Genomic DNA, 26131 nt, shown 5'->3' with positions numbered 1-26131 from the left:
TTTAATGAAATATTCAGATTATGATTACACTTAGTTTCATTAACTGCATTCTCAGACTAATGTAATGGGATTTCCTTTTCACCTTGTAATTAACTTTATTGAGAATGCTTATTGGGATTTTTCTTTTTGGTAGTTTCGTAAAACCTTATTATAAATTATTTTAATATATGTATTACAGTATTAGTAATGTTACTTAATTTTATATTGGCTGTTATTATTAAAAGAAGAAAAAAATTCAACACTAATCTATTCAAGGAACAGCAGGCTGACTGAAAAAAATCTGTATTCAGCTCCTAACAGCTGGTCCTGAAATTTTGGTGCTCCCATGGCCGACCTGGCATTCTTATTTTCCAAACAAAAGCAGTATGATCCTTGCAGAACAAACTCCTCTTCTCCCTGTATACAATTTGTACAAAATTCATCAGACCTGCAAGAAAGATCTATAGTCTAAGACAAATGGTCCTCCCCTCAGCCAAAGGTGGGCAAAATCAGTCCATGAAAGTTTTCTGCTTTTCTTCACTCTGATTCTTAGCAAGTTGATAGGAAGTATTTTTCTTTCAATGCAAAATATCTATTTCTCAGGAAAGGCGGTCCTAGTATCTTTTCCCTCCCTTCTAGCCCGAGTGTTACCAGGCACTATTTATGTTGCTAGGCAGATGTTTTGTGGAGGCCTCCTTCTAGCTCCCTGGCACCCTGAACTTACTCTCACCATGCTAGTTTGTAATTACGTGATTACTTTTCCATTTCTCCCACTGTACTATAAGCTCCAAGAGGTCCTATTTATGTCTAATTCATCCTTGTACCTCCAATTCCTGGCATATTGAGTGACACATAGCAGGATTTTAATAAATATCAGTTGAATGTTGATTGAATAGAAATATTAATTACAGGAAATCTAAAAATTAACTAAAATCTGAGTCCTCCAGGACAGAAATGGTGACTTTATCTCGGTTGGTCCATTTTCAAAGGTGAGTGTAGTCTAATACTGCAATTCCCAGCAGGAATCAATAAATAAGGAAAACTAACAGAAAAGGAGGCATAATCTGGTATATATTGCCCAGTATAGGTTCTTTAGAAAGGCATGAGAAAGGTCATAAATAGAGTACAAGGTTTAAAGCCAGGTAGACATGAGTTCATGTCCGTGGTTTGAATTACTCAGCAAATATCTCTGTGACCTTGGGCAGGTTACTTAAACTCTGTGAGTCACAGTTTCTTCATCTACAATATGTGAGTGCAATACACATTTCAATTATTTTATGAAGATGTTATGAGAAGCAAACTGCAGGCCAGGCATGGTGGCTTATGCCTGTAATCCCAGCACTCTGGAAGGCCGAGGCAAGTGGATCATCTGAGGTCAAGATTTCGAGACCAGCCTGGCCATCATAGCGAGACCCCATCTCCACTAAAAATAATAATAATACAAAAAAAAATACATGCATGTGATAAGTACAGAAAAAAGTAATTGTTTTATTTATTACTCCTTTAAATCCACACTATCAATGCTATAGTAGGTGTGTCCTATCACTTAATGCAGATATTCATAGAGAAGTGCTCTACCAAAAGAAATATGTCCAAGGATAAGCTTTCCCTGGTATGGAAGGAATAGAACTTGGCATCTTTTAAACTAAACCAGACACTGTGTTGAGCACTTAGACTTTCTTTACAAATAGTCCTACAGCTGGTTGGAAGCACTTGGGAAAGGCAATGCAAATCTAATTAGGCTATGCCATGTGGCCAGCATTAGTACCAATTTTTGAAAAGAGCCCAGGAGACAATTTACAGAAAGTGATTTTTTTCCCCTTAAGGGTTCTCTTTCTCTGTTGCTTGTACACACACACACATAAACACACACATGCAATCTCATTTTCTGGGTGCAAATATAAGACATACTGGGGGCCATACAGATTCTTACTGGCCTGGTCTGCCAGTGTAAACAAAATAATCAATAATTCCTAACAGAACAAAAGCTCATGTGTTTTAAATGGAAAGAGAAGAAAAACATAAGACAGGAACAAATGGTGAAGAATAGGACACCTGCTCCATCCAAGCTATTTCCTTGGGAAGGAATTGACGGTTTCTTCATTTCTCATCTGCATCGAAACATTAGTAATAACAAACACACCCATGCACACACACACACACACACACACGGTGTTATCAACTGGCACGCAGAGTGAAAACATTTTCACTGTGAAGACAACTGCACAATGAATTCACGCCGATTTGTATCATTGGCCCCTAATGAACAGCCAACTTTAGCACCAAGTCACTCATTCCACAAACAACATTAGTAACAACCAATATTTATGTGACCAGGCACTGTGCTAAGTTCTTTACATGTGCTCATTAATCCTCACAACAACCTTGTAAGGTAGATATTGTTTTACTCCTTTTATAGAATGGGAAACTGAGGCTCATAGAATTTGATTAATTTTTCCAAGATTGCACAGTGAACAAGTACACAGCAAATACCCAATCTCGGTTGTCTACCCTTCAAGTCCATGTCCCCCACTTCTTCGCTGCACTCCCTCAAAGCCATGTTCAGTGTCAGAGATCCATCTGTACCACTGAATACCATACCTCAAGAGAAAAAACAATTTCTTGATCTAAAACAATCAAACTCATTTCAGGCTACTGTGCTGAACCTACAGACATATTTTAGCTAGTCCAGTATAAAGCATCCCCTAACTCTTCGTAAGTACTTAATCTACTAACCTATATGCCAAAACCATTAGAATCATAGATCTTCAGATAGAAAAACTAGTCTGCTCAACTGTGAAAAAGAACTAAGATTCAGGAATAAGAACGTTGGTGGCTATGATTTCACAGAAAAGAGTCAAGCCTTCACATGAGTTGGAATTCAAGTTCTCTGAAAACTCAAAATGCTAAGAGTCCTAGAGTTTCACTGGGCTTTTTATCAAGCTCGTGCTAAAGAGTCATTCATGTATTCATTCATTCAATAACTATCTATTGAATATGGCGTATTGTGTAGGCATTGGTGATACAGAGATGAATAAAGCAAATGCATCCCTGCCTACCCTCAAGGAAGATTCAAACAGGCATCTACCTCCCCTTTCCCTCCTCATACACACCTTTCTTGGAGAACCTGCTCCACTACAGTGCTAAGGAATAATCCTAAAATGCACGCCACCCCACTCCACTGATGGAAGTGGGGTCAGACCACTGATCCAGGGAAAGCCACATCATTGACTGGCTGGAAACCATTCATATTCTCTCTCTCTCTGGATAATTTGGACTAAGAAAAGACACTTTTCCCACTCTACCTCCTGAAGTTCCTTAGACGGTCCTGATCCCTACCCCTCCTGAGACTCAAATATTCACTGTGAGACAAAGCATGAGCAGGCTGTGGAGTCAGACAGACCTAGGTTTCAATCCTGGATCCTCTATTTATTAACTATGATGTCACTGACAACTCCTCTATTTTTTTTTTTTTTTTTTTTTTGAGACGGAGTCTCGCTCTGTTGCCCAGGCTGGAGGGCAGTGGCACAATTTGGCTCACTGCAAGCTCCACCTCCCGGGTTCACGCCATTCTCCTGCCTCAGCCTCCCGAGTAGCTGGGACTACAGGTGCCTGCCACCATGCCTGGCTAATTTTTTTGTATTTTTAGTAGAGACAGGGTTTCACCATGTTAGCCAGGATAGTCTCGATCTCTTGACCTCGTGTTCCGCCTGCCTCAGCCTCCCAAAGGGCTGGGATTACAGGTGTGAGCCACCATGCCTGGCCAATCCTTGTAATTTGAATATTAGTAACAGGGCTAGCCGAATACCCCAGGTTACCACTTGAAGATTGTCTCTTTTACATATGTTCTTGAATTGCTTGATTTACCTGATCCTCTGCAGGCACCCGCCACCATGCCCGACTAATTTTCCTCTAATTTTTAATATTTTATTATATATATTTTCAAAAAGGCACAAACATGGAATAGAATAACAAACTCCCATGTATTTGGTCAACCAGCTACAATAACTCTCAATATTTTTCCAACTCTGTTTCATTACCATCTCTCAAAATTTCTTTCTTTCTCTTTTTTTCTTTTTCTCTTTTTTTGAGACAGAGTCTTGCTCTGTCACACAGAATGGAGTGCAATGGTTTGACCTCAGCTCACTGCAGCCTCTGCCTCCCAGGTTCAAGTGATTCTCATGCCTTGGCCTATTGAGTAGCTGGGATTACAGGCATACACCACCACACCAAGCTAATTTTTGTGTTTTTCTAGGGACAGAGTTTCACCACGTTGGCCAGACTGGTCTCAAACTCATGGCCTCAAGTGATCTGCCGCCTTGGCCTCCCAAAGTGCTGGGATTACATGTGTGAGCCGGTGCACCTGGTCCCATCTCCCACAATTTTATATGGAGTATGTATGAAGCAAACCGCAGTCATCATGGTAGATTAGTTCTTTAATTTCCACCAATCTCAATTGTCTCATTCATCAAATGGGAATATCTTCCATAGGCTTTTTTATTCATTGGACAGAAATGTATAGAGCTGCTCGGGAGGCTGAGGCAGGAGGATCACCTGAGGTCAGGAGTTCAAGACCAGCCTGGGCAACATAATGAGACCCATTTCTACAAAACTAAAAATTAAAATGTATAGAGCTGCTGCCATGAGTCAGCCCAGTTCCTAGTGGGGCAGGGGCAGTACAGTTGTGACAATACAAAGCATTTTATCCCCTGCAGCTTACATTGTAGTAGAAGAGGCATAAATAAAATAATGAGTGAAACAACTTCAGAGAGAACAAAATGCTATAAAGAAAATGGGGGCCAGGTGCAATGGCTCATGCCTGTAATCCCAACACTTTGAGAGGCTAAGGCGGGTGGATCACCTGAGGTCAGGAGTTCAAGACCAGCCTGGCCAACATGGTGACACCCCATCTCTATTAAAAATACAAAAATCAACCAGGTGTGGTGGCATGCGCCTGTAATCCCAGCTACTTAGGAGGCTGAGGCAGGAGAATTGCTTGAATCTGGGAGGTGGAGGTTGCAATGAACCAGGATCGTGCCACTGCACTCCAGCGTGGGTAACAGAGCAAGACTCCATCTCAAAAAGAAAAGAACGGGGAAATGGGAAACAATAGGTGACTTGAGGGACAGAGGTAGACAGTGAAGTCCTCTCTAATAAGGTAGCCATTGGGGTATGAGGTGAAAGAGGAAAGATCAGACACACAGAGGCCTGGAGCAGTATGCTGTAGGCATGAAGCACAACAGGTACAAAGGCCCTGGAGCAGAATAGAACTTGGCTCTTTGAGGGTTGATTGAGAATTAAATGAGCTAATACATTAAAAGCATGTAGCACCTTGCTCAATAAATGTTAGTAGTAAGGCTGTAAATTGGATGTATATTTTGGAAACAGCTCTCTTTCCTAAAATGCCAATGGATATTTCCATTTACTTAGCATATCCTTCAACAGTTTCTACTCCCAGAGGAAGACTCACCCACACTGCAAACACCTGTACCACAAGAAAAGGCAATAGAGTGTAATGGTTATAATTACAGACCTTGGGACCCTGACTGGCTCAGTTTAAATCCCAGTGTCACCACTAAGCAGCCATACAAACTTTAGACAAGCCACCTAACCGCTCTAAGCCTCAGTTTCCCCATCCTTATGATGGCAAAAACAATAGTATCAACCTAATAAGGTTTTTAGGAATCCATGTTTTAGAGTTTCATAATGTTATCTGTATAAGTCACTGCTGATACTACACTATCTTACATATGTTTTACTGTTATATATGTCTTGATCTATACTTATCATTTTGCCTGCCCTGGCTAGGAAATTCCCCCCAATTTTTTTATTTTTTATTTTATAGAGACAGAGTCTCACTCTGTTACCTAGGCTATAGTGCAGTGGTATGATCATAGCTCACTGCAGCCTTGACCTCCTGGGTTCAGTCTCCCACCGCAGCCTCCCAACTAGCTGGCACTACAGGTGTGAACTACCATGCCCAGTTACTTTTTTAATTATTTTTAGTTTGTAGAGACAGGGTCTCACCTTATTGCCCAGGCTGGTCTCGAACTCCCGACCTCAAACGATCCTCCTGCCTTTGTCTCCTAAAGCACTGAGACTACAGGTCTGAGCCATGCTCAATCTTCCAAATATGTTAAAATACTTGGGAATATTTTCAAAAGTTAAGTATAGGGCATCCCAAGTGCCTCGGTAAATATGGACTCATAAATGGTCCTAGATATGAGTTATACAGCATCTTCAGAAACTAAGCCGTAGGTCTGCTTTGGAGTTCCTTGTAAATCTATTTGGTAACTGTCCTAGGAGAGTCAGGATGTGATTGGCTGGAATAGGAGCCTACTCTTTCTGACGGATTTTGTGTTCTAAAACATCAAGTCATCATATCTCCTCACTTGCTCTGGTTATGCTATAAAATAAATCATGTAACATCAGGATTTATTGCATAGCATAACCCGGTTTCAAAAAGGGGTTGTAAGGGTGTGTGGGATATGCAAGTTTTTGTCCTGTGAACATGTACAAGAGCACAGTCAGACCAACAACTGGTTCCATTCCAACAATGACCCAAAGAGAGTAATTTCATGTAGATGTTTTATAGACACTAGGAAAACACATTTCACACTGTGGCAGTAAAGGCTTTGTAATTGCTTCTGCCTTGTTTAGTGTTGTTTTCTGTCTTTACCACATCACTATGCGATACCGCACAACCAAAATTCTACGATCAAAGTGTGCTCTACTAAAGACAACGTGGTATCCTGGATGGGACTCTAGGAAACAGAAAAGGAATGTTAGTGAAGAAACTAGCAGAATCCAAACAATGTCTACAGTTTAGCTAAAAGGAATGTACTCATGTTGATTTCTTAGTTTTGACAAAGGTACCTTGGTGATGTCAAATGTTGATGCTGGGGAAAGTGGGTGAGGAGTATATGGAACTCTGTGTACTATCTTTTGTTGTTGTTGTTGTTTTATGTTTGCTGGTACATAGCAGGTGTATATATTTGTACGGTACATGAGATTCTTGGATACAGGCATGCAATGTGAAATAAGCACATCATGGAGAATGGGGTGTCCATCCCCTCAAGCATCTATGCTTTCAGTTACAAACAATCCAATAAGACTCTTTAAGTTACTTTAAAACTTACAGTTAAGTTACTATTGACTGTAGTCACCCTGTTTGTGCTATCAAACAGTAGGTCTTATTCATTTTTCTGGGTACTATCTTTGCAACCTTTCTGCTGTAAGCATTTTTTAAAGTACTCCAAAACAAAAACCGTATTTCTTTTTTTATTATTATTATACTCTAAGTTCTAAGGTACATGGGCACAACGTGCAGGTTTGTTACATATGTATACATGTGCCATGTTGGTGTGCTGCACCCATTAACTCGTTATCTACATTAGGTATATCTGCTAATGCTATCCCTCCCCCCTCCCCCTACCCCACGACTTGGAACAAAAACTGTATTTCAAAAGATATGCTGTGAACACAAATGAGTTGAGAAACATTGATCCAGGCTGTAGCCACGGCCCCTCACTCACATCTTCCATCCTTAAGAAGACCAAATGGAACCTACATGCAACCTGCACCCCCAAAGGGGAAGAGGGGTGTCACTGGCAAACAGGAAAGTCGGGGTGGGGGAGGCAGGGTATGTTCATAGCACTTAAGGACAAAATGTGCCTTCAAAAACAAATGATAATTATATAGAAGCCGAGGAGCATTTGCAGAAAATCACCATCTCACAGGAAACTACATCCTGCTAATCAAAGAGGTTGAGGCCCTTTTGATTATCAGACTAAATATTTTTAGGCAATATCACTGAATGCCTGGAAAGAACATGAACAGCATCCGCTGAAGAAAAATCCATCTTTAGATAAAAAGGCAAGTCCAACATATCACAGGAAAAATCAACCCCAGAAAATTAATGTAGAAAGATTGACAAAAATGTTCTCTTTCCTCCCTGTTCGCCTTCACCCAAGTCCCTCTCCACGGCGCTCCTTCCAAACATCCAGATCTCTACACTGGCTATTGATTATCTTACCATTTGACTAAAACTTAAGGGAAAAAATAGAAAGAGACCTAAGGTTAATATTAAGAAAAGAAGAGAGAAATTGATGGAGATTAGTATTCTCTTAAAGCAATGTGGAGTGGGTGATTGAATAGACATGAAAATGACATTTAACTTGAGACTAGTGAATCCCAGTCAAATCTAGCAACTTGGATGTTCAGTGAAGAACAAACTGAAAATAGCATGACGTGCCCTTCTTGGTGTTTCACAGAGAGATGCATCATTCTTTCCAATTTGTGTAATGGAAAATCATTGTAGATCCCATAATGTCCAGGAAAGGGTTTTATATTAAATGGATGCATTCTGGTTCTGGCACAAAGGGCTGGTCTAATTTTCCATTTTTCAGACTGGATACCTTCCCTTCTACTTCGTTATCAATCAAAATGTTCTCTGATGACTGCTTGGTTTCTTAAACCCTTAACTGATTAATATCAGTCATCTCATCCTGTTCTCTCAATGAACTCCTCAAATCGTCTGTTCATCTGGACATACAAATGTTTTTCTGTATCTATAATATGTAAGTAGCTCCTGTAAATCAATAAAAAGATAAACAAGGAAATCTATTATTACTGTCAGCTACTGAATTAATGTGTTATATATATCAAGCTTATTAATATAAACCAGTGAAAAGGTCACATGCCTCTTATTTTTGTTATTCAGATAGTCGCAACAATGCTAGGAAAGAAGAACTGGATCAACCTAGAAGGATTATAAGAAATTAACATCTGCGGCAATTCTTGTAAGAATACAGTGTTTGCAGCATGACCCCTGGAATTCTCCCCTGTAGCTTCCCAGGAATTCTCTAGTCTAGTGCTACCCAGTAGACTAGTACGAGACACTTTCTCCCTTGATGAAAAAGGTCACTGATTACTTAGGCACAAATATAGACCAAAAGCAAGAATCATAAATAAACCAAAGTAGACTGGCGCAAGAGACTTCCGTCCCTGGACACCCATCTCTGAGCAGTAACCCATTTTCAGTACAACTTTCAATGAAAAGGCTTCCCGCCCACCTGACGGAATGATGAAACTTAGGTGACTTCAGTGAGTTTGTTATTTCATTTGAGTGCTGATTCAAAATCATCCTAGAGATTGGAACTTCAAGGGAAAAATCTGTTAGCAATCACCTTTTACAGCCAAGGACTCAACACCCTTTCAATTTCTCTGCTCCGTGATCATGTTCATTTATATATGATGTTTAGGACCCACGCACACGACTAGGTTCAACTCATTTCCCGGTGCCTATTGAAAGAAAATGTGCTTACTTCCATTAAAGTCAGAAATCAGACACAGCAGTTGCCATGCCAGAATTGATGCCATTTACCATATCTTTGGGGGCTATGGGATTTGATCATAAAACTTCCATTTGCTGGTGTATTTTTCTCTAAAATGTTGCTATTTCTCATACTATTTTGTGATCCAGTTCACTAATCATGTTAAATTATTTAATATATTTAAACCTAAGACATTCTGCTTGGTGGCCTATTTTTCAACCGTGCAAACATTGACTTTACTAACACACTACAACAATTTCCAAACCATGAAAAATCATCGCTAGGCAGAATCAGAGAATTCACATTGCCTAGGTCAAATTCCACAGGCTTCTTCCGCTACCCACTGAGCATAAGAATTTGCAACCAAATAGTCCAAAACTATGATTCAGCAAATAAAACACCCAGGCAACTCCTAGTTGAGCCTCAGCAAAGACGACCCAGTCTGTAAAAATGTGCAACACTAGAATTGTTTCTGTTTTCAGGAACCTCCAGCCACAACTAAATGCATCCTGTAAATTGTCTGGCTTTTGTTATTTTAAACCAAACCCTCCACATCACTTTAATGTGGGGGTTACCTGAAAACATATAATTACTGGGGTAACCACAGTAGTACATTATTGCCAAAAACTAAACAATCTTAGTTTTTCTCCAGTCTCATAGGTCAGAGCATCAGCTCCATGATGTATATTGTATATACAGACCTTTGAAAGGAAAGAAAATCTTAGGGAGTATACCAAGATCCCCAATCATGCTCTGTGAAAAATACCTATTGAAACACAATAGCAAACACAGTTTTTTTTCCCCTGGCAGAACAATGGAAACGAATTTGCTGCTGTTGAATCATACAGAGGAACCTCAAATTAACAGGACCAAAATTCAATAGCCACTCCCTGCACCCCCTACACACAGAATATTTTGTGGGTTGTTTTTATGAAATTCTAGCTTTACAAATAATAGACATAATTCTTCTGCACTAGTATTTCATCATTGAAAACAGCATGAAACCTAGAAGTCACAACTGGCCCACCTCACGTGGCAGACGTATAAGCGAGTAGACCATTGGCTAACAGATTGACTAGCTAAAATGAACCAACCCAATAATTCATTGGTTAACTAAGTACTCAACCATGATGAAACAACTAAGAGGTCCACTAATCTAGTTAATAGATCAATCAAGATGAATCAATCAAGCCGTCTACTAGCCAAAAGAACCAATCATGTGAAACCAACCAAGTGGATGGCCATTTAACAAAGAAAGCAACCAAGTGACATCTGATGATGCCAAATTCAGCTTCATCCAAAAGAGATGAAAGAAAGCTTCTAACCTGCCCACAAAGAGCTCTTAACTAACCCAAGCACACTCCATGAAATCTGGCAATGTGAGCACTGCTCAGGTCACCACAGGGGACTGGAAATGGTTCGTGCAGCTGTACTTACGAAGATTATTTATGGGGGTTCTCGTGTCCATGTTCTCATAATGCTGGACGTGGACAACGATGTTTAGGTCTCTCTCCATGTGATCAGTGTTGCAGTGGCCCTGTGGCCTCATGACATCCGCAAGGGCCCTGAAAGAAGAAAGAATTTAAATCTGTTCATTCAAAACACAATGATTGGCAGCTGCTATGCGCCGAGTAATACAGTTGTGAACAAATGGCAAGGCAGGTTACTCCATGAAGCCACCATTCTAGTTAGAGGTGGAGTCAAGAAAAACCTAAGTAAATAAAATCACTGTAATTAGAGGGTACGTAGGGACTTTACACAGATTAGTGCACATGCTTCTCACAGCAGCCGTGTAATAACAGGACTATCTACCCCACGGAGTTTTTAAGAGGATTAAATGATGAATACATGTAATGTGTCTGCACTCCATAGATTTAGTTCTCTCTTTATATCTGACACTAGATACAAACCCTTCATGTACAGCAATGGCCCAGTATTAGTAACAGTAGATAACATTTATTATTTGCCATAAGCCAGGCACCGTGCTAATCGCATTACATGTCTTAACTAAACAAAGCAGCACAAAACACATTATGAGGATTATTACTCCTTGCAGATGAGTAAACAAAGGCTCAGAAAGGTGAGTCGACCTGCTCAAGGTCACAGAGCCAGTAACTTGTGGCACAGGAATTTGAGCCTGAGTGTTTTTGGAGTGTGTAGGGGGATGGAGACACAATTCAGCCTATGACAGTGATCTTCATGATTAGATGGAAACTTAGCAAAAAAAACACCTCAGCGTTCATACATAGAACAGACCAGAGAGCTGCCAAACAGATATCGCACCTAAGATCAGACCTACCAACACATTTTTTCTCTTTACTCTCCATCATATGTTTATCTGGATTATATGAATATCCTTGAAAGATATAGCATATTTTTGTAGGTATTATTGTATATGCGTGTGTCTTTTACATAAACAGTGTTTTACCAGAAACCTCATTCCGTTTCTTCCTTCATTCACACGCGAGCGTTAGCCATATTGCTGAATGTGAATCACTTTCATCCCTTGCAACCGCTGCACAATATTCTGTCACATGCAATCCCCACGTTTCACTTACCTGCCGGAATGAGTCTTCATATGCAGCAATTAGTACGGTGGAGGAACTGGCCCATTTGAAACCCATCAGAATGGATGGCAGCTCCAAACAGCTGCCATCATTGCAAACCTGCAGACTATCAGCCCTATTTGTCATTTCCATAATTACGGCCATCTAGATGGTCACCAACTCCCCAGCCCCGATAAACAACACTGCAATAAACATCTCTCTTTTTTTCTTCAGATAGGGTCTTGCTCTGTCACCCAGGCTGGAGTGCAATGGTGTGATCATGGCTCACAGCAGCCTCAAACTCCTGGACACAAGTGATCCTCCCACCTCAGCCTCCTGAATAACTGGGACCACAGGCACGTGCCACCATGCCCAGCTAATTTGTTTTCTTTTGCAGAAATGTGGTCTCAGGGTCTTACTATGTTGACCAGGCTGGTTCCAAACTCCTGGCCTCAAGTGATCCTCCCACCTCCACCTCCCAAAGTGTTGGGATTACAAGCACAGGCCACTGCAGCTGGCCAATAAACATCTTCATACCAGCCTCCTCTGTACTGCAGAGAAGTTCTCCAGAGTGTAAACCCATAAGTAGTATTGCCGTGTTTGAGGATATACCCCCATGCCCTTAGCTGGCCAGAGTCCTCTGAGCCCACACACTGGGAAACAGTGTAGGAAGAGGGACTGTTTGGGGGAAACCCACACAGACCACCCAAGAATTCAGCAGGCCCAGCCCGTCTGCTGGAATTTACCGCACTACAGCAGCGATTCTCAAACAACAGTCTGCCTATCAACGGTGTCAGTGTCCTGGCAGTGTCGCCTGGGAACTTGTTAAGATGCAAATTTTCAGATCCATCCAGCCCTCCTGAGTCAGAAACTCCAGGGGTGGAGTTAGCCCAGCAGTCTGTGAGTATCTGCTACACATTCAAATTTGAGACTGTGCTAAGGCCACAGAGACCCCGAGCATGGGGGAATTGTCAATCACCGGGCAATGGAATGATGGGGTAAGAACTATAGCTGGTGAGAAGACATCTCAGCAGTGAGAAAGGGGTTACAGAGGGACTTTAGGCAGACTAGTGCACACGCTTCTCACAACAGCCGCACTGTGAGAAGCCAACACAGCAAGAGCCCCACATGAACGAGAGGAAAAGATTGAGTCCACTAAGAGACAAGAGAATAACAACAGCTCTCATTCTTTCACTGTTTTAACAAATATTTATCAACTACTATGTGCCATGCACTATATAAGGCCCTGAAGATACAGCAGTGCCCAAGATGAACAAGGTTGCTGCCTTCCTTGAGCTTATATTCTATAGAAGATTTTAAAAAATAATAATAATAAACATGTTAAGTAGATAAACAACCAGGCGCGGTGGTTCATGCCTGTAATCCCAGCACTTTGGGAGGCCGAGGGCGGATCACAAGGTCAGGAGTTCGAGACAAGCCTGAGCAACATGGTGAAACCCTATCTGTACTAAAAATACAAAAATTAGCCAGGCGTGGTGGTGGGTGCCTGTAGTCCCAGCTACTCAGGAGTCTGAGGCAGGAGAATCACTTGAACCCGGAAGGCAGAGGTTGCAGTGAGCTGAGATCATGCCATTGCATTCCAGCCTGGGCGATAGAGCAAGACTCCGTCTCAAAAACAAACAAACAAACAAACAAACAAGGGCTGCAAATCAAATAAATAAGAGCAATGTGATCAAGAGAACCTAGGACACAGCACCAATTTCCACAATAGCCAACAAGTGGAAGCAACCCAAATGGCTGTCAGCTGATGAATGGACACATGAGATGTGTTACAGGAAATGGAATACTCTCTGGCCATACAAAGAAATGAAGCACTAATATCTGCTACAACGTGAATGAATCTTGAAAACATTATTCCCCGTGAAAGAGGCCAGACACAAAAGGCCACACATTGTATGATTCCATTGATATCCAATGTCCAGAATAGGCAAATCCATAAAGATGGAAAGTAGATTCGTGGTTGCCAGGGGACACGGGGAGGGGAGAGGAAAGTGACTGCTAATGGATATGGATTTCTTTTTAGGGTGATGAAAACCTCATTAGAATTAGATACTGGACTGGGAGTAAGTAGTGATGATGGTGGCACAATGTTGTAAGTATTAGGCTGGTGCAAAAAGAATTGCAACTTTTGCCTTTAGAAGTAATGACAAAAATGGGCTGGTTGCAGTGGCTCACATCTGTAATCCCAGCACTTTGGGAGGCCGAGATGGGTGGATCACCTGAGGTCAGGATTTCAAGACCAGCCTGGCCAACATGGTGAAACCCCGTCTCTACTTAAAATACAATAATTAGCTGGGCGTGGTGGTGCGCGCCTGTAATCCCAGCTACTCAGGAGGATGAGTCAGGAGAATCGCTTGAACCCAGGAGGTGAAGATTGCAGTGAACCAAGATCACACCACTGCACTCCAGGCTGGGCAACAAGAGTGAAACTCAGTCCCTGCCCCCCGCCCCCAAGAAAAAGAAGTAATGACAAAAACCACAATTACTTTTACACCAATGTATATTTTAAAAACCACTGAATTGCATACTATATTTTTTAAAGTATACTTTTAAAATATACCAAAAACAGTGAACTGTATACTTTTTTTAAGTTACAAATAAATAGGAGGGAGAGGTGCAGTGTAAATCAGGAAATGCCACTGTGAGGGGGTGACACTGGAGATGGGCCTTGAACAGCGAGGAGCTGGTCACATGAAGATGATGGGAAGAGCATTCCAGGCTGAGAGAACAGCAAGTGCAAAGGCCCTGAGGCAGAAAAGAGCTGAGATAATCGGAGAACAAGCAAGAAAGCCAATGAAACTGGAAGAGGGCCGACGAGAAGGAGCGCGTGACACGGTGTCCACCAGCATAACCCATTTCACAGAGTGAAATACTGCCCACATTGAACTCACTAAGCAGTGCGGGGATTGGTAGGAGATGCAATCCTGAATGTCTTTGAAATCAAAGTTTGGGCTCCTTCTGAACTCCATGCAATAAGCAGGGTCTGAAACTCAACGGGGCTGCAGGGAAAGAAAGTTTTGAGACAAAAGACAGAGGCCTTCCAAACCTAACTTGCCTTTTTCACTTTCAAACAGCTCTTCATGCTGAGCTTCAGGGGATCGCTGAATCCTCTGAAACTGGATGGAAATTTTGCGCATTTTTCTCAAGTAAGAAGCCATCACTTTTGTCGGATGTTCTAAGGAGTCCCGCACTCTGCCGAGCCCCAAAACTCCCAAACTATTCAGGCTTTCGAAAGGATAACAAAGTATGTAATCAGAATGGCTACTGTAAACTTGGTCAGTTCTGCCAATCCGCAGATACCCTGGGTTTCTCTTGAGTACCAAAATTTGTGAAATATCAGCCCAAAAGCCCAAGGACACTTTTCCCCCAGGGTAGCCCTTCCTAGAGCATGTAGCAGAGATGAGGAGTCTTAGGAGCCTTCATTTCCTGGACAAAGAGTCTTTAAAGTGCGGCTCGCTCACTCCAGAGACTGCATAAACCGATTTGGTATGGGGGAAGGAAATGTCAGAACTTTTCTGTATGGTCTTATGTGTACTGATGCTGGCGCCCACTCCCAGAAGGCCCGTGTAAGACAGCAGGAATCAGGAACCTTGGACCAAGGAAGGTGACCACTAGCGGTCCCATCGCTGGGATGTGCTACCTGTATGGCAATTATATGTGCTCCCAAAGGGTATGCACAGATTAAATTATTTATTAGCTTGGGGCAAAAGTAATTGCAGTTTTTGACATTGAAATTAATGGCAAAAACTGCAATTACTTTTGCACCAACCTGATACTTTTGACTTGGCTAACCATCACGAAGCAGACATGTGGTTTAAAAACGCCCCCTTCTTAACAAAAACCACAGCCTGAAGATAGCACTGATCATGCAAGCACAAAGAAACACTAAACTGGACTCCCCTCCCCTTCTCTTCAAAAGCTTCTCACAAGGTTAAAACAATGACGGTCTATTGAGATCAAAACAAAGTCAGATAAAAATAATGAAAATGCTCAGGAGGAATGGTTCAAATCTAGATTTTTTTTTATTAATGATAAACTTCACCCTTCAGTGTACATTATGCATTGAGATAGTAACTAATGATAGTATGAAGTCATCACAATTAGCAACAGATTTTCAAATAATATTTATTTCACCCTCAAGCTTGGTTTTAAATTTCTGTCCTTACGTATGCTTCATAATGTACCTCATCATTGTCCATGGGTTCATGTACATGCTTATAAATGTGCATATATTGGGGTGCATACAAAAAGCATTCTATAGACAGGGATGTGCTGAAAAAATGTAATGAATTAGACAGTAGAAATAACCAACTATGTGTTCCAAGCCACACAAATGCCTAAGAATTTAGCGTTTGTTTGTGGCACATAGTTTGAGTGCTTCTCAGATGTTAAGATGCATCCAGATCACCTGGGGATCTTGTTAAAATGCAGATTCTGATTCAGTGAGCAGGAGGTGGGGCCTGAGATTCTGCCCAAGCTCCCAGGTGATAAAAATGCTGCTGGTTCGCAGGCCACACTCCAAGTGACAAGACCCTAAGGGTACTGGGATGGTTAGTGTCATGTGTCAACATGACTGGGACGTGAGGTGCCCAGATATTTGATCAAACATTATTCTGGGTGTTTCTGTGAGGGTGCTCTTGGATTAGATTAACATTTAAATGAGTGAGCTGAGTAAAACAGGTTGCATTCTAATGCCAGTAAGACAGATTGCCCTTCTAATGCGAGTGGACCTCATCCAATCATCTGAAGGCCTGAAAAGAACAAAACGCTGACCTTTCCCCCAAAAAGAGAGAATTCTCCTGCCTGTCGGCCTTCAGACTTGTACAAGAACAAAGGCTCTGGAGATTTTGGACTTGCCAATTCCTTATAATGAATCTCTTCGTATATTTGTACTGTTTCTCTAGAGAACTCTGTCTCTTGCAGTTACCTGAAGCAGCAGCTACACTTTTTCTTGATAGCCTTCCACCCAGTTCAGGACAATTATGTTTCTACATAACTGTTGCTTTAAACAAACAATTATGTTTCAACATAATTATGTTGCTATTTTTGAGGTTGAAATGACTGAATATTGAACATTTCACAAGAGAGTACTGAAAGCTAGTACTAGAACCAGTACTTTCTTATGAAAGCTAGTACTAGAACCAGTACTTACACAAGTGCTGGCTCAACTTTCTTGTACATTTCCTTGTGTGTTATCTGTCTCCTGATATTTGGCTGTTAGCTCTGCAAGGGCAGGGATTGCTTTTGTACTATTCACAGTTCTCTCATATCTGTCAGGACAGTGCTGGGCATAAGTTAGATGTTCAGTAAAGACCTATTGAATGAATGAATGAATGAATGAATGAATGAATGAATTTGGAGATATTCTGTTATGCCAGGTAAACCAGGATATCAAATGCAGAACTCTTACTTGCCAAGTACTGAACTAGGCACTCAGAATCCAACCATGGAGTAGAAGAGACAATTGTGGTCCCTGTGTGTCTTACTATGAAAGATAATAAAAGGGCCAGGTGCAGTGATGCATGCCTGTAATCCCAGCACTTTGGGAGGCTGAGGCGGGTGGATCACTTAAGGTCAAGAGTTCAAGACCAGCCTGGCCAACATGGTGAAACCCTGTCTTTAATAAAAATATAAAAATTAGCCTGGCGTCGTGGTGGGTGACTGTAGTCCCAGCTACTCGGGAGGCGGAGGCAGAAGAATCGCTTGAACCTGGGAGACAGAGATTGCAGCGAGCCAAGATCGCATCACTGCACTCCAGCCTGGGTGACATAGTACAACTCTGGCTCTTAAAAAAAAAAAAAAAGAAAGAAAGAAAGGAAAAGAATAATGGAAGGAGACAGATAATAAACTAGTACACCAGTAAATTAGCAAGTTAATTTTAGACCATAATGTAAAAATGAAGCAAATAACACTGACTAGGTGATAGGCTGGAATGTGTCAGGCTGGGGTGGGAAGCAACTAAGCCTGGTCAGGGACAGCTTCTCAGAAAAGATGACATTGGAGCTGGGACCCTGGTGATGAGGAGAGACCAGCCACACAAGGGCCAGTGCAACAGCTCCAAAGTGGGAATGAGCTTAGCTTATCCAAGGAACAAGAAGAAAATGGTGCATCTCTTTTCTTTCCGATTACAATGATAAATATATGACACCAATATTTCCAAACAGAACTGAGACTTCCAGTATCTTGCTTCAAAGTCTCCAGGTATCCCAATGTCCAATCTATGTGTTGACTTTTAAACACTTGAATAGAGTTCCTGAGCACTTCTTCTTACACGAGAAGCACCATTTATTTCTCAAAAATACAAAGGCAATGGGCATGAGTGAGCTTTCTACAGTAATGGTGGCACAGGTGTAGACATTTGTCCAAGCTCATCAAATTATACACTTACAATGTGTGCATTTTGTTGTGTAAATTATACTTCAATGAAGTTGCTTTTAAAATGCAAGGACTCAGTGCGCAAAGAGAAGTCAACACACCCTGCAAAGAAAAATAAAAACTTTTCCGTGGCCAACAGTAGACGCATGCACACATGGACTTCTCCAGCCTGGGAAGCTGGTCAAAGCCTTAGGATAACCACAAATGCATAGAAAGATGGGAGGCAGGAGAGAAAATGGAAGGGAAAAGGCAAGAGAAGGAGGTGCATTTATCATTATTTGTTGCTATTTCTTTGCAGGGGATGCCAGTTCCTCTGAAGCATGTTTTTAAAACACACCGGATCCTGCTCTGCCACTTGCCACTTGGATTTCCAATTCTGTTTGAAGGTGGACAAAATAATGACATGTGTTCCCTACTGGCTTCAAGTGTAGAGAGCTTCAAACATGTGCTTCTGTCCCCAAGGTCATTTCTCACCAACGCCTCCACCAAGACATCTGGGCCTGCCGGGGCCGTTACAGAAAATGTTCCTAGTCTTCATCTTATGGTGGCTTCTTGAACTGGCCCCGATGCATGCACTGTTGTTTGCAGGGCATCACGTACTTCTTTGTGATCTCAGAAGAATGGAATTCCTGAAGATTTGCACTCAAATGCAGTGCAGCCTAGCGGTCAAGGATCCATGCACTCAGACGGTTGGGGTTTGAAGTCCAACACTCCACTCACCAGGGGCAGGTTCATCCTCTTGGAAAGAAATCTGTGCCTCCGTAAACAGCAGATTGTCATAGAGCCTACCTCATGGGGGAAGGGTGTGAAATTAAATGAGAATTTACACATAAGCTTATGGCAAAATTGCAAAACCAACAAGGATTTTTCAACATCACTTAGGCCAATAGTTTGCAATGTATTTAACATAGTCACACATAGATCCTCCCTCCTATTCTGCACCTGCCAGCCCCTCCCACTCAGATTCCAATGCAAGTCCAGAGAGGTTAGGACACTTGGTCAATGTCACACAGCTAAATAAATATAGCAGAGAAAGGGTTAGTCAACAAGATCCAGATGACAACATAATTCTCTTCAGTAGACAAGAGGTAGAAAATTTGAATAAGGATAGTGATAAAACGGTAATTGTTGCTGAGCACTAACCATGTGACAGATCCTGTGCTCATTGTTTTCCAAGCCCTGTCTCAGTGAATACTCCACCTACAGACAAGAGCCTGAGACTCAGAGAGGTGAAGCAACCTTCCCAAGGTCACACAGCTATTAAGTGGCTGAGCTGAGATGGAATCTCAGGCCATCTGACTGCAGTCTGCGCTATTCAGACCAACTTGACTGACTCTCTAGGGGCTGCAGTTAACAAAACGGAGTGAATTGGGTGGAGGTGGTGACTGAGATGAACCCAAGAGCTTCCTGAAGGGGGCAGTCATCACTCAGTGGCAACCAATAGCTGCTGTGTGAAAATGCAGATCCAATGTCACCAGACCCACCGAGTTCTCAGGAGAAATCAGGAATGTGGATTCCTGCATGAAATCTCCCAGTTTTTAAATGTTGGCAACTGAGTCTCACTTGGTTTTAAAACACCAGGCATAATAGAGACTAAAGAGATTTCACAGCCAAATACAATGAGCCGGGTCCTGATGTGCAAAACCAAGCTCTAAATGACATTTTTTTGTGTGTGCAAGTGAGAAATTTTTAAATGACTGGATGTCTGATAATATTATGGGATTTTTCTTCTTTTTCCTGGGTATGATAATGGAATTGTGCTGTGTAGGAGAATGTCCTTGCTCTCAGGAAAGCCCCATGCTGAGATATAAGGGACTAAGTGTCATGTCTGCAACTTATTTTCACATGTTTCAGCCAAGAAAGAAAGAAGAAAGGGAGGGAGGGGAAGAGGGAAGGAAGAAAATGAGGAAGCGAAGAAGATGAGAAGACGGGAGGGGAAGGAAAGAAAGAGAAGGGAGAAAAGGGAAGGGAGAAGGGAGGAAGGAAAAAAGAAGGAAAGAAGGAGGAAGGGAAGAAGACAGAAGGAAGGAGGGGAGGAAGGGAAGAAGGAAGGAATAGAGGAAAGAAAGGAGGAAGGAAGGAAGGAAGGAAGGAAGGAAGGAAGGAAGGAAGGAAGGAAGGAAGGAAGGGAGGGAGGGAGGGAGGGAGGGAGGGAGGGACAGAGGAAGGAGTGAGGGAGGGAAGGGGGAAGAGGGGATGGAGGGATGGAGAGAGGGAAGGAGGAAAAGGAGGAAGGGAAGAAGGAAGGAAGGAGAGAGGGAGGAAAGGAGAGAAGGGGGAAGGGGGGACAGAGGGAAGGAGAAGGGAAAGAAAAAAATATGGAGAAAGTGTGTGAGCAATAAAGCAACTATGACAAAATACTAATAATTGTTCAGTCTAAGTTAGTGGTTCTCAACTGGGCCAGTTTTGCCCTTAGACAACATTTGGCAATGTCCAAAGACATTTTTCACTGTCACAACTGGGATGTGGAGTGTGTGCTACCAGCATCTAGTGGGCAGAGACCTGAGATGCCGCCAGACATCTTGCCAAGCACAGGACAGCCCCGCACAACACAGGATTCTCCAGTCAATAGTGCCAAGGTTGAGAAATCCTCATCTAGATAAAGGTTATACTGACGTTATTTTGTGATTTTTCAAGGTTTTTTTTTTTTTTTTTTGTATGTTTAAAACTTATCACAACACAAAATTAAGGAAAACTTAAAAACACCTAAGTAGAAATACTTTGCAGATTAAGCAAAGCATGTCTACATGGTTTGATATCCATAGCTGGCTACCATGTGCAGTCATTTATTCTAATCAATAGTGATTGACTGTGGCTGCTCTTGCAGCTGCTGAATGGGCGTTTGTTCAGTTCTTACAAGATCCCATGCAAACCTTCCCCCACCGCTTCCTGGAATTCTCTTTCTCCTTTTCTCAGCCCTAATTAGCCCAGAAGCAAGCAGGCCACAGGCCCAGGACTCTGAACCTGCAAACTGATATCTTGGAGGCCTCTGCAGCAAAACCCAAGTTTACGGGTCACCAGGGGTAAAGTTTATAATGGGGGTGCAATAGGATGCTTTATGTCTTTCAAGAGAATATGCTTTCAGTCTGGATGAGAACAAACCCCCATTCGGCTCCCTTGCAGCTCCAGACAAAAATTAAGAGGCTGTGACTGGCAGGTTAATTTCACCTGGAAGCTGCTTTGCGTCATAGCAGCCTCTCTGATGCCAAGCTTGGCATGTCGACACCCACTGGAGCATCCCTTGGCACGATCCGGCAAAGGCTACTGAGTCGATTGCTATAGCTGGGACTCCAAATGATTAACTGTGTAAGCAGCCCAGGATGCATTTGGCAGGTACCTGGAGCAGCCCCAGCACCACAGAAAGGTTACACACGTTGACAAACAAGCAACAGAACGCAAATACGGCAGGGTACAGTGGCTCATGACTGTAATTCCAGCACTTTGGGAGGCAGAGGTGGAAGGATCACATGAGGTCAGGAAAAACCCTGTCTCTACTACAAAGTAAAAAAAATTAGCCGGGCGTGGTGGTGCACACCTGTAGTCCCAGCTACTCAGAAGACTGAGGCAGGAGAATCACTTGAACCTGGGAGGCGGAGGTTGCAGTGAGCCGAGATCCTGCCACTGCACTCCAGCCTAGGTGACAGAGTGAGACTCCACCTCAAGAAAATAAAAAATGAAAATGCAAATAAAATAAGAGAGTCACAGTGGCTCCTCTCCTTTCTCCTGGATTAATTTATCCATCCCTCAACCCCGTGAAATATCCCCAAACCCAAGACCAGTGTTTCCCCAAGTGTGGACCACTTTATCTCAGAGCCATTAGGGGATTACAATCTTCATTGTTAAATGAAGATTTCTCAGGCCCACCCAGAACTTATTGATTCAGAATCTCTGTGGATCAAACTCAAGAATCTGCATTTTAGGACACTGCCCCAGGTCCTGACATTTATTCAATCTGAAAACATCACATTTAATTGGGAAAACACAATTAAAACCGGGAGACTGATAATGCACAATTTCCTAACTGTGTGACCTTGGACACAGCACCTCACCTGAGCCATGATTTTCTTGAATGTATATGGATATTAAAATAGCTCCTGTCTCATAAGGTAGCTGTGAGAAATAAATGAGAGAGTGTTTACTTGCACACGCACACACACCCCAGTATAGTGCCTGGCTCCCTGTACAGTGCTCAGCAGGTGTTAGTTCCTTTTCCTTAACAATGATTGGCTGCACATTAGCATCATCTGGTGAGCTTTTCAAGGTGCAGCTGCAACTGGGCACAGTAGTTCATGCCTGTAATCCTAGCACTTTGGGAGGCTGAGGTGGGATGATCACTGGAGGTCAGGAGTTCGAAACCAGCCTGGCCAACATGGTGAAACCCCCATCTCTACTAAAAATACAAAAAGAAAAAAAAAAATACAGAGGCTCAGGTCTCTCCCTAGATATTTGGATCTAAGTAGCCTAGGGTGGGACCCCTGGTGACAGGATTTTTTTTATAAAACATTCCAGGTAATACTAAACAGCAGTTACAGCGGAAAATCATACCTCAGAAACCGCTAGTAAAAACCAACAACTCTCTTTTCAGGAGTGTGCACTTCCACTCCACTCTGGAATTCTCAAAAATGTATACTGGGAGGACCTGTGTTGGGGTTCTGGTACCCCAGGACTGGGTCCCCTAGATTCTGCCACCAGGCATACCCTCCCTAGAGCTGCAGAAGAAAGTAGCTGTAACCCGCTCAGCTGTGCTCATTTTTCCCCCAGCAGAGCTGCACGGGGTGGCGGGGAGGGGCAGGACCAGGAAGTTGGGTCCTTCCTGGGCCCTTGGGTAACCAGTAGAGAGCTGTCACCACAACGCCCAGATCAAAGAGGGCTGATATAGCATCACTTTCTCCCATAGATGCCCAAAGGTTAGCTCCTCTCCCCACCTGCCCACCTCCCGTCCGGCCAGCCATCACGGAGGGCTCTTTTAAGAACTGGTTCTCGAGGACAGGGCTTGGTGGAGATTTCAGCAGTAGTTAACCAAATCTGCAAGGCAGCCTACCTGTCTCGGAGTGAATCTTTCCCTACCAAGGCGACACCCGCTGCCACAGTCCTGAGACCACTTCTCCCCCCATCTTAACACAGACCCCGGGAATTAACAGGGACTGGCCCGGCCAGTGGGGCTGAGGACAGGACACCCAGTGGTTGCGGAAGGTGGGCGGGGCCAGAGCTTTACTCCTTTAGTAGGTCAGGGTTTCTCTGAAGCCCCTCGGAGCTTACTTCTGTGCAACAAGACCCCACCGTCCACCCACAGCTCCCTGCTGACCCAAACCGATAACTTCCTCACCTCTTCCCCCAAAATCTCTTCTCTCTGCGGAAAAAAAAAAAAAAAATCTCATCGGATACTCGTCGTATAAATAGAAAATAATTACTAGTGAGGTGGTGATGTTCCTTTGCCTATTTTTGGTGGGTCTCTTTGTTCAGATTTTTTAGGCATCACACGGAGCGCGTGCACACACGCGCGCGCACACACAGGCCCCCGGCAGAGGGGGCGCAGGAGAAGGGGTGGGGAGAGGGTAGAGGGAAACACAGCGACTTCGTTGCCCAGACTCGGAAAGGGGACAGTTAAAGCTTATATGCCCCAACCATCCAGCTGTTCGCAGGCCGCTAGTCGCTCCTTCCACCCCACCCGCCCGGACCTCACGCCAACCCCCGCCTCTCCCGCGGTCGGGGGCTTAGTGCTCCTAGTGGCCGCGTCCGCCGCCTCCAAAGTTACGGAGTTTGCGAATCGATTTAGACACTTAAAAAAAAAGGCAAATAGCTCCATTAATCCCCCAATGCCTTCTCCCATCTGCTGCAACTAGCTGGTGCTGGGGCTTGCATAATGAACAAGGCAAACCCGAAAGTTGACGAAATCAGGGTGCTTGGAAGTGAGGGCGCGGGAGGAGGGGGCTCGGGTCCCGGGAGTCCAAACCAGCCAGGGCAAGGGACTCAATCTGCAGCGATGGCCACGGCCCCGGGCAGGGAAAGGTGGAGGCCGGAGAAATGGACGAGGTGGGTAAAGGGGCGGGGGCAGTTGAGGTCCCAAATCCAGGGACCGCGAAGCTGTGGTAAAGCGAGGCGGCCGCTCCAAGCAAGGCTTTTGTTCTCGCCCTCCCCTCACTCCACCTCCCTCGCCTCCTTTTCGCGAGTCGTACGAGTTGCAGGCGGCACTCACTCTGACCCTCCCTCCTTCACATACGCGCGCTCGGGCTCACACACGCCCCCCTTCCCTTTCGGGCTCGCCTGTCCCTGTTTACCAAAAGGCTAGCACCTGAAATCCGAGTGGTGCCATGGACCCCCCTCCCCAAATCCCAAGACTTCGGGGCCACGGGCTCCCAGGCTGTGTGTCTCAAGTCCGCCTCAATCACCCGCGGGAGGAGGCGGCCAGGGGGCAGAGTCACACACACATACACGCTCACACACACACGCACACGCTCAGACCCACACCTGTGCTGAGCCCAGCGCCCCTTCTCCGCGCTCCAAGCCGAAGTTGGCTTCCCGGTGACATCCCCCAGCGGAGATGCTGGGATGCGGAGAGCGGGGACCGTGGGGAGCGCCATTGCCTGGGGGAAGGTGGGGAGGAGAGAGCAGGGAGAGCGAAGCCCCGAGGGGAGGGCGAAGGGGAGGCAGCCCACCTGGACATGTGCTCCCTCTGGGGCCGGTGCGCTTTCTCCAGCCCCAGCTTGGTGAAGATGCCCACGAGCACCATGACGGCCACCACCCCGCAGATGATGTAGACGATCAGGTTGGTCTTGTCCTTGGTGGGGTCGTGCAAGGGGTCGTCCTTGCGGGCGGGGGGCTTGCCGGTGTTGAGCCAGAGCGGCGTGTCGTAGTTGGTGCAGGTGCTTTGATTCAGTCGCCGCTTCTTAAACGTGCAGCAGAACCGGAAGCCACAAGTCCCGCAGCAGAAGATGAAGTCGCCCGAGCTGCAGTTGAACGGCGGGTCCCACTGGCCCATGACATCGAAGTAGCCCCGGCAGAAGTCCGGCGTAGGCGCCCGGGTCGGGGGCGCGTCGGATGCCTCGGCGCCCTCGGTGGCCTCTCCTGAGGCGGCCCCGGAGCGGTTGCCCCCCGCCAGCAGCAACACGCCGCCCAGTTGCGCCAGCTGCCCGTGCCCCGCTCGCTCCTGCGCCCGGCACACACGGGCGCACAGCTCGGTGAGGAAGCAGCCGAGGAGCAGCCGGAGGACGCGGCGCATGGTGTCTCCCAGCCCGTGCTCGGCCGCTCGGCCGCCGCTGGAGCCGCTGCGGCCGCCTCTCGAGGCGCGGCCGAAGCTGCCGAGGCTGCTGCCGGGGGCTGCGAGCCGCCGCGGGCCGCACATGCAGGGAGCGGCGCGGGGCGCTCGGTGGTCGGCGGCCACTGCGCTCGGCTCAGCCCGCGTTCGCCTCCAGCGCGCCGCGCGCCGAGGGGCTGGCCGGGGAGGAGCGCGCCCGGCCGGGCGGGGGGAGGATGAGCGGGGGCAAGCTCGGGGTGCAGGTCCGGCCGGCCACTGGGGGAGGCGGGGGCGGAGAGCAGGGGAGAATCGGGCTGGCAGCGCCTAGCCTTGGCCGGCGGCCCCGGACTGGCCGCCCCGAGCCCTCTCGCAGTATCCCTCTCACCTCTCCAGCTCGCCAAGTGCGCTGAGAGAGCGAAGCGACACTTGTGGAATGAAGGGAGGGCAGGAGGGAAGGGGGAGGGGTAGGGGGAGGAGGGCGGGCAGAGGAGGCGCGGGTGGGGGGGGGGCGGGCGCGAGCTCTGGAGGGGCGGGGGCGCAGGGAGAGGTGACACGAGCGGGAGCTAGCTGAGGGGCGTGCAGAGCTGAGCCAGGAGAGCGGGCGGGGAGGAGCGAGTTCGGCAGCCGCCGAGGCTAGAGGA

General features: G+C 45.0%; 1 protein-coding gene across 2 annotated transcripts in view; it reads right to left on the bottom strand.

Moving 5' to 3' along the window:
* SHISA9 (shisa family member 9) overlaps positions 1–25925 on the bottom strand; it is a 339563-nt gene extending 313638 nt beyond the window's left edge. Inside the window, exons 1-2 of one of the 2 annotated variants that reach the window (XM_007986103.3) lie at positions 24913–25574; positions 10752–10879 (exon numbers count right to left, since the gene is read on the bottom strand). In XM_007986103.3, coding sequence (XP_007984294.2) covers positions 10752–10879; positions 24913–25475 — 691 coding nt within the window. In that variant the 5' untranslated portion in view covers positions 25476–25574. Of the gene's footprint in view, positions 1–10751; positions 10880–15679; positions 19042–24912 lie in introns of those variants that run through there. The other variant, XM_007986111.3, reaches the window with a different exon arrangement.
* Positions 25926–26131: the final 206 nt, after the last annotated feature.

The sequence above is a fragment of the Chlorocebus sabaeus genome, chromosome 5 (genome assembly GCF_047675955.1).
Source record: "Chlorocebus sabaeus isolate Y175 chromosome 5, mChlSab1.0.hap1, whole genome shotgun sequence".
In the NCBI taxonomy this organism is placed as follows: Eukaryota; Metazoa; Chordata; class Mammalia; order Primates; family Cercopithecidae; genus Chlorocebus; species Chlorocebus sabaeus.
Note: the sequence above shows the minus strand (reverse complement) of the source record. Positions and strands in the feature narration are given on the sequence as shown.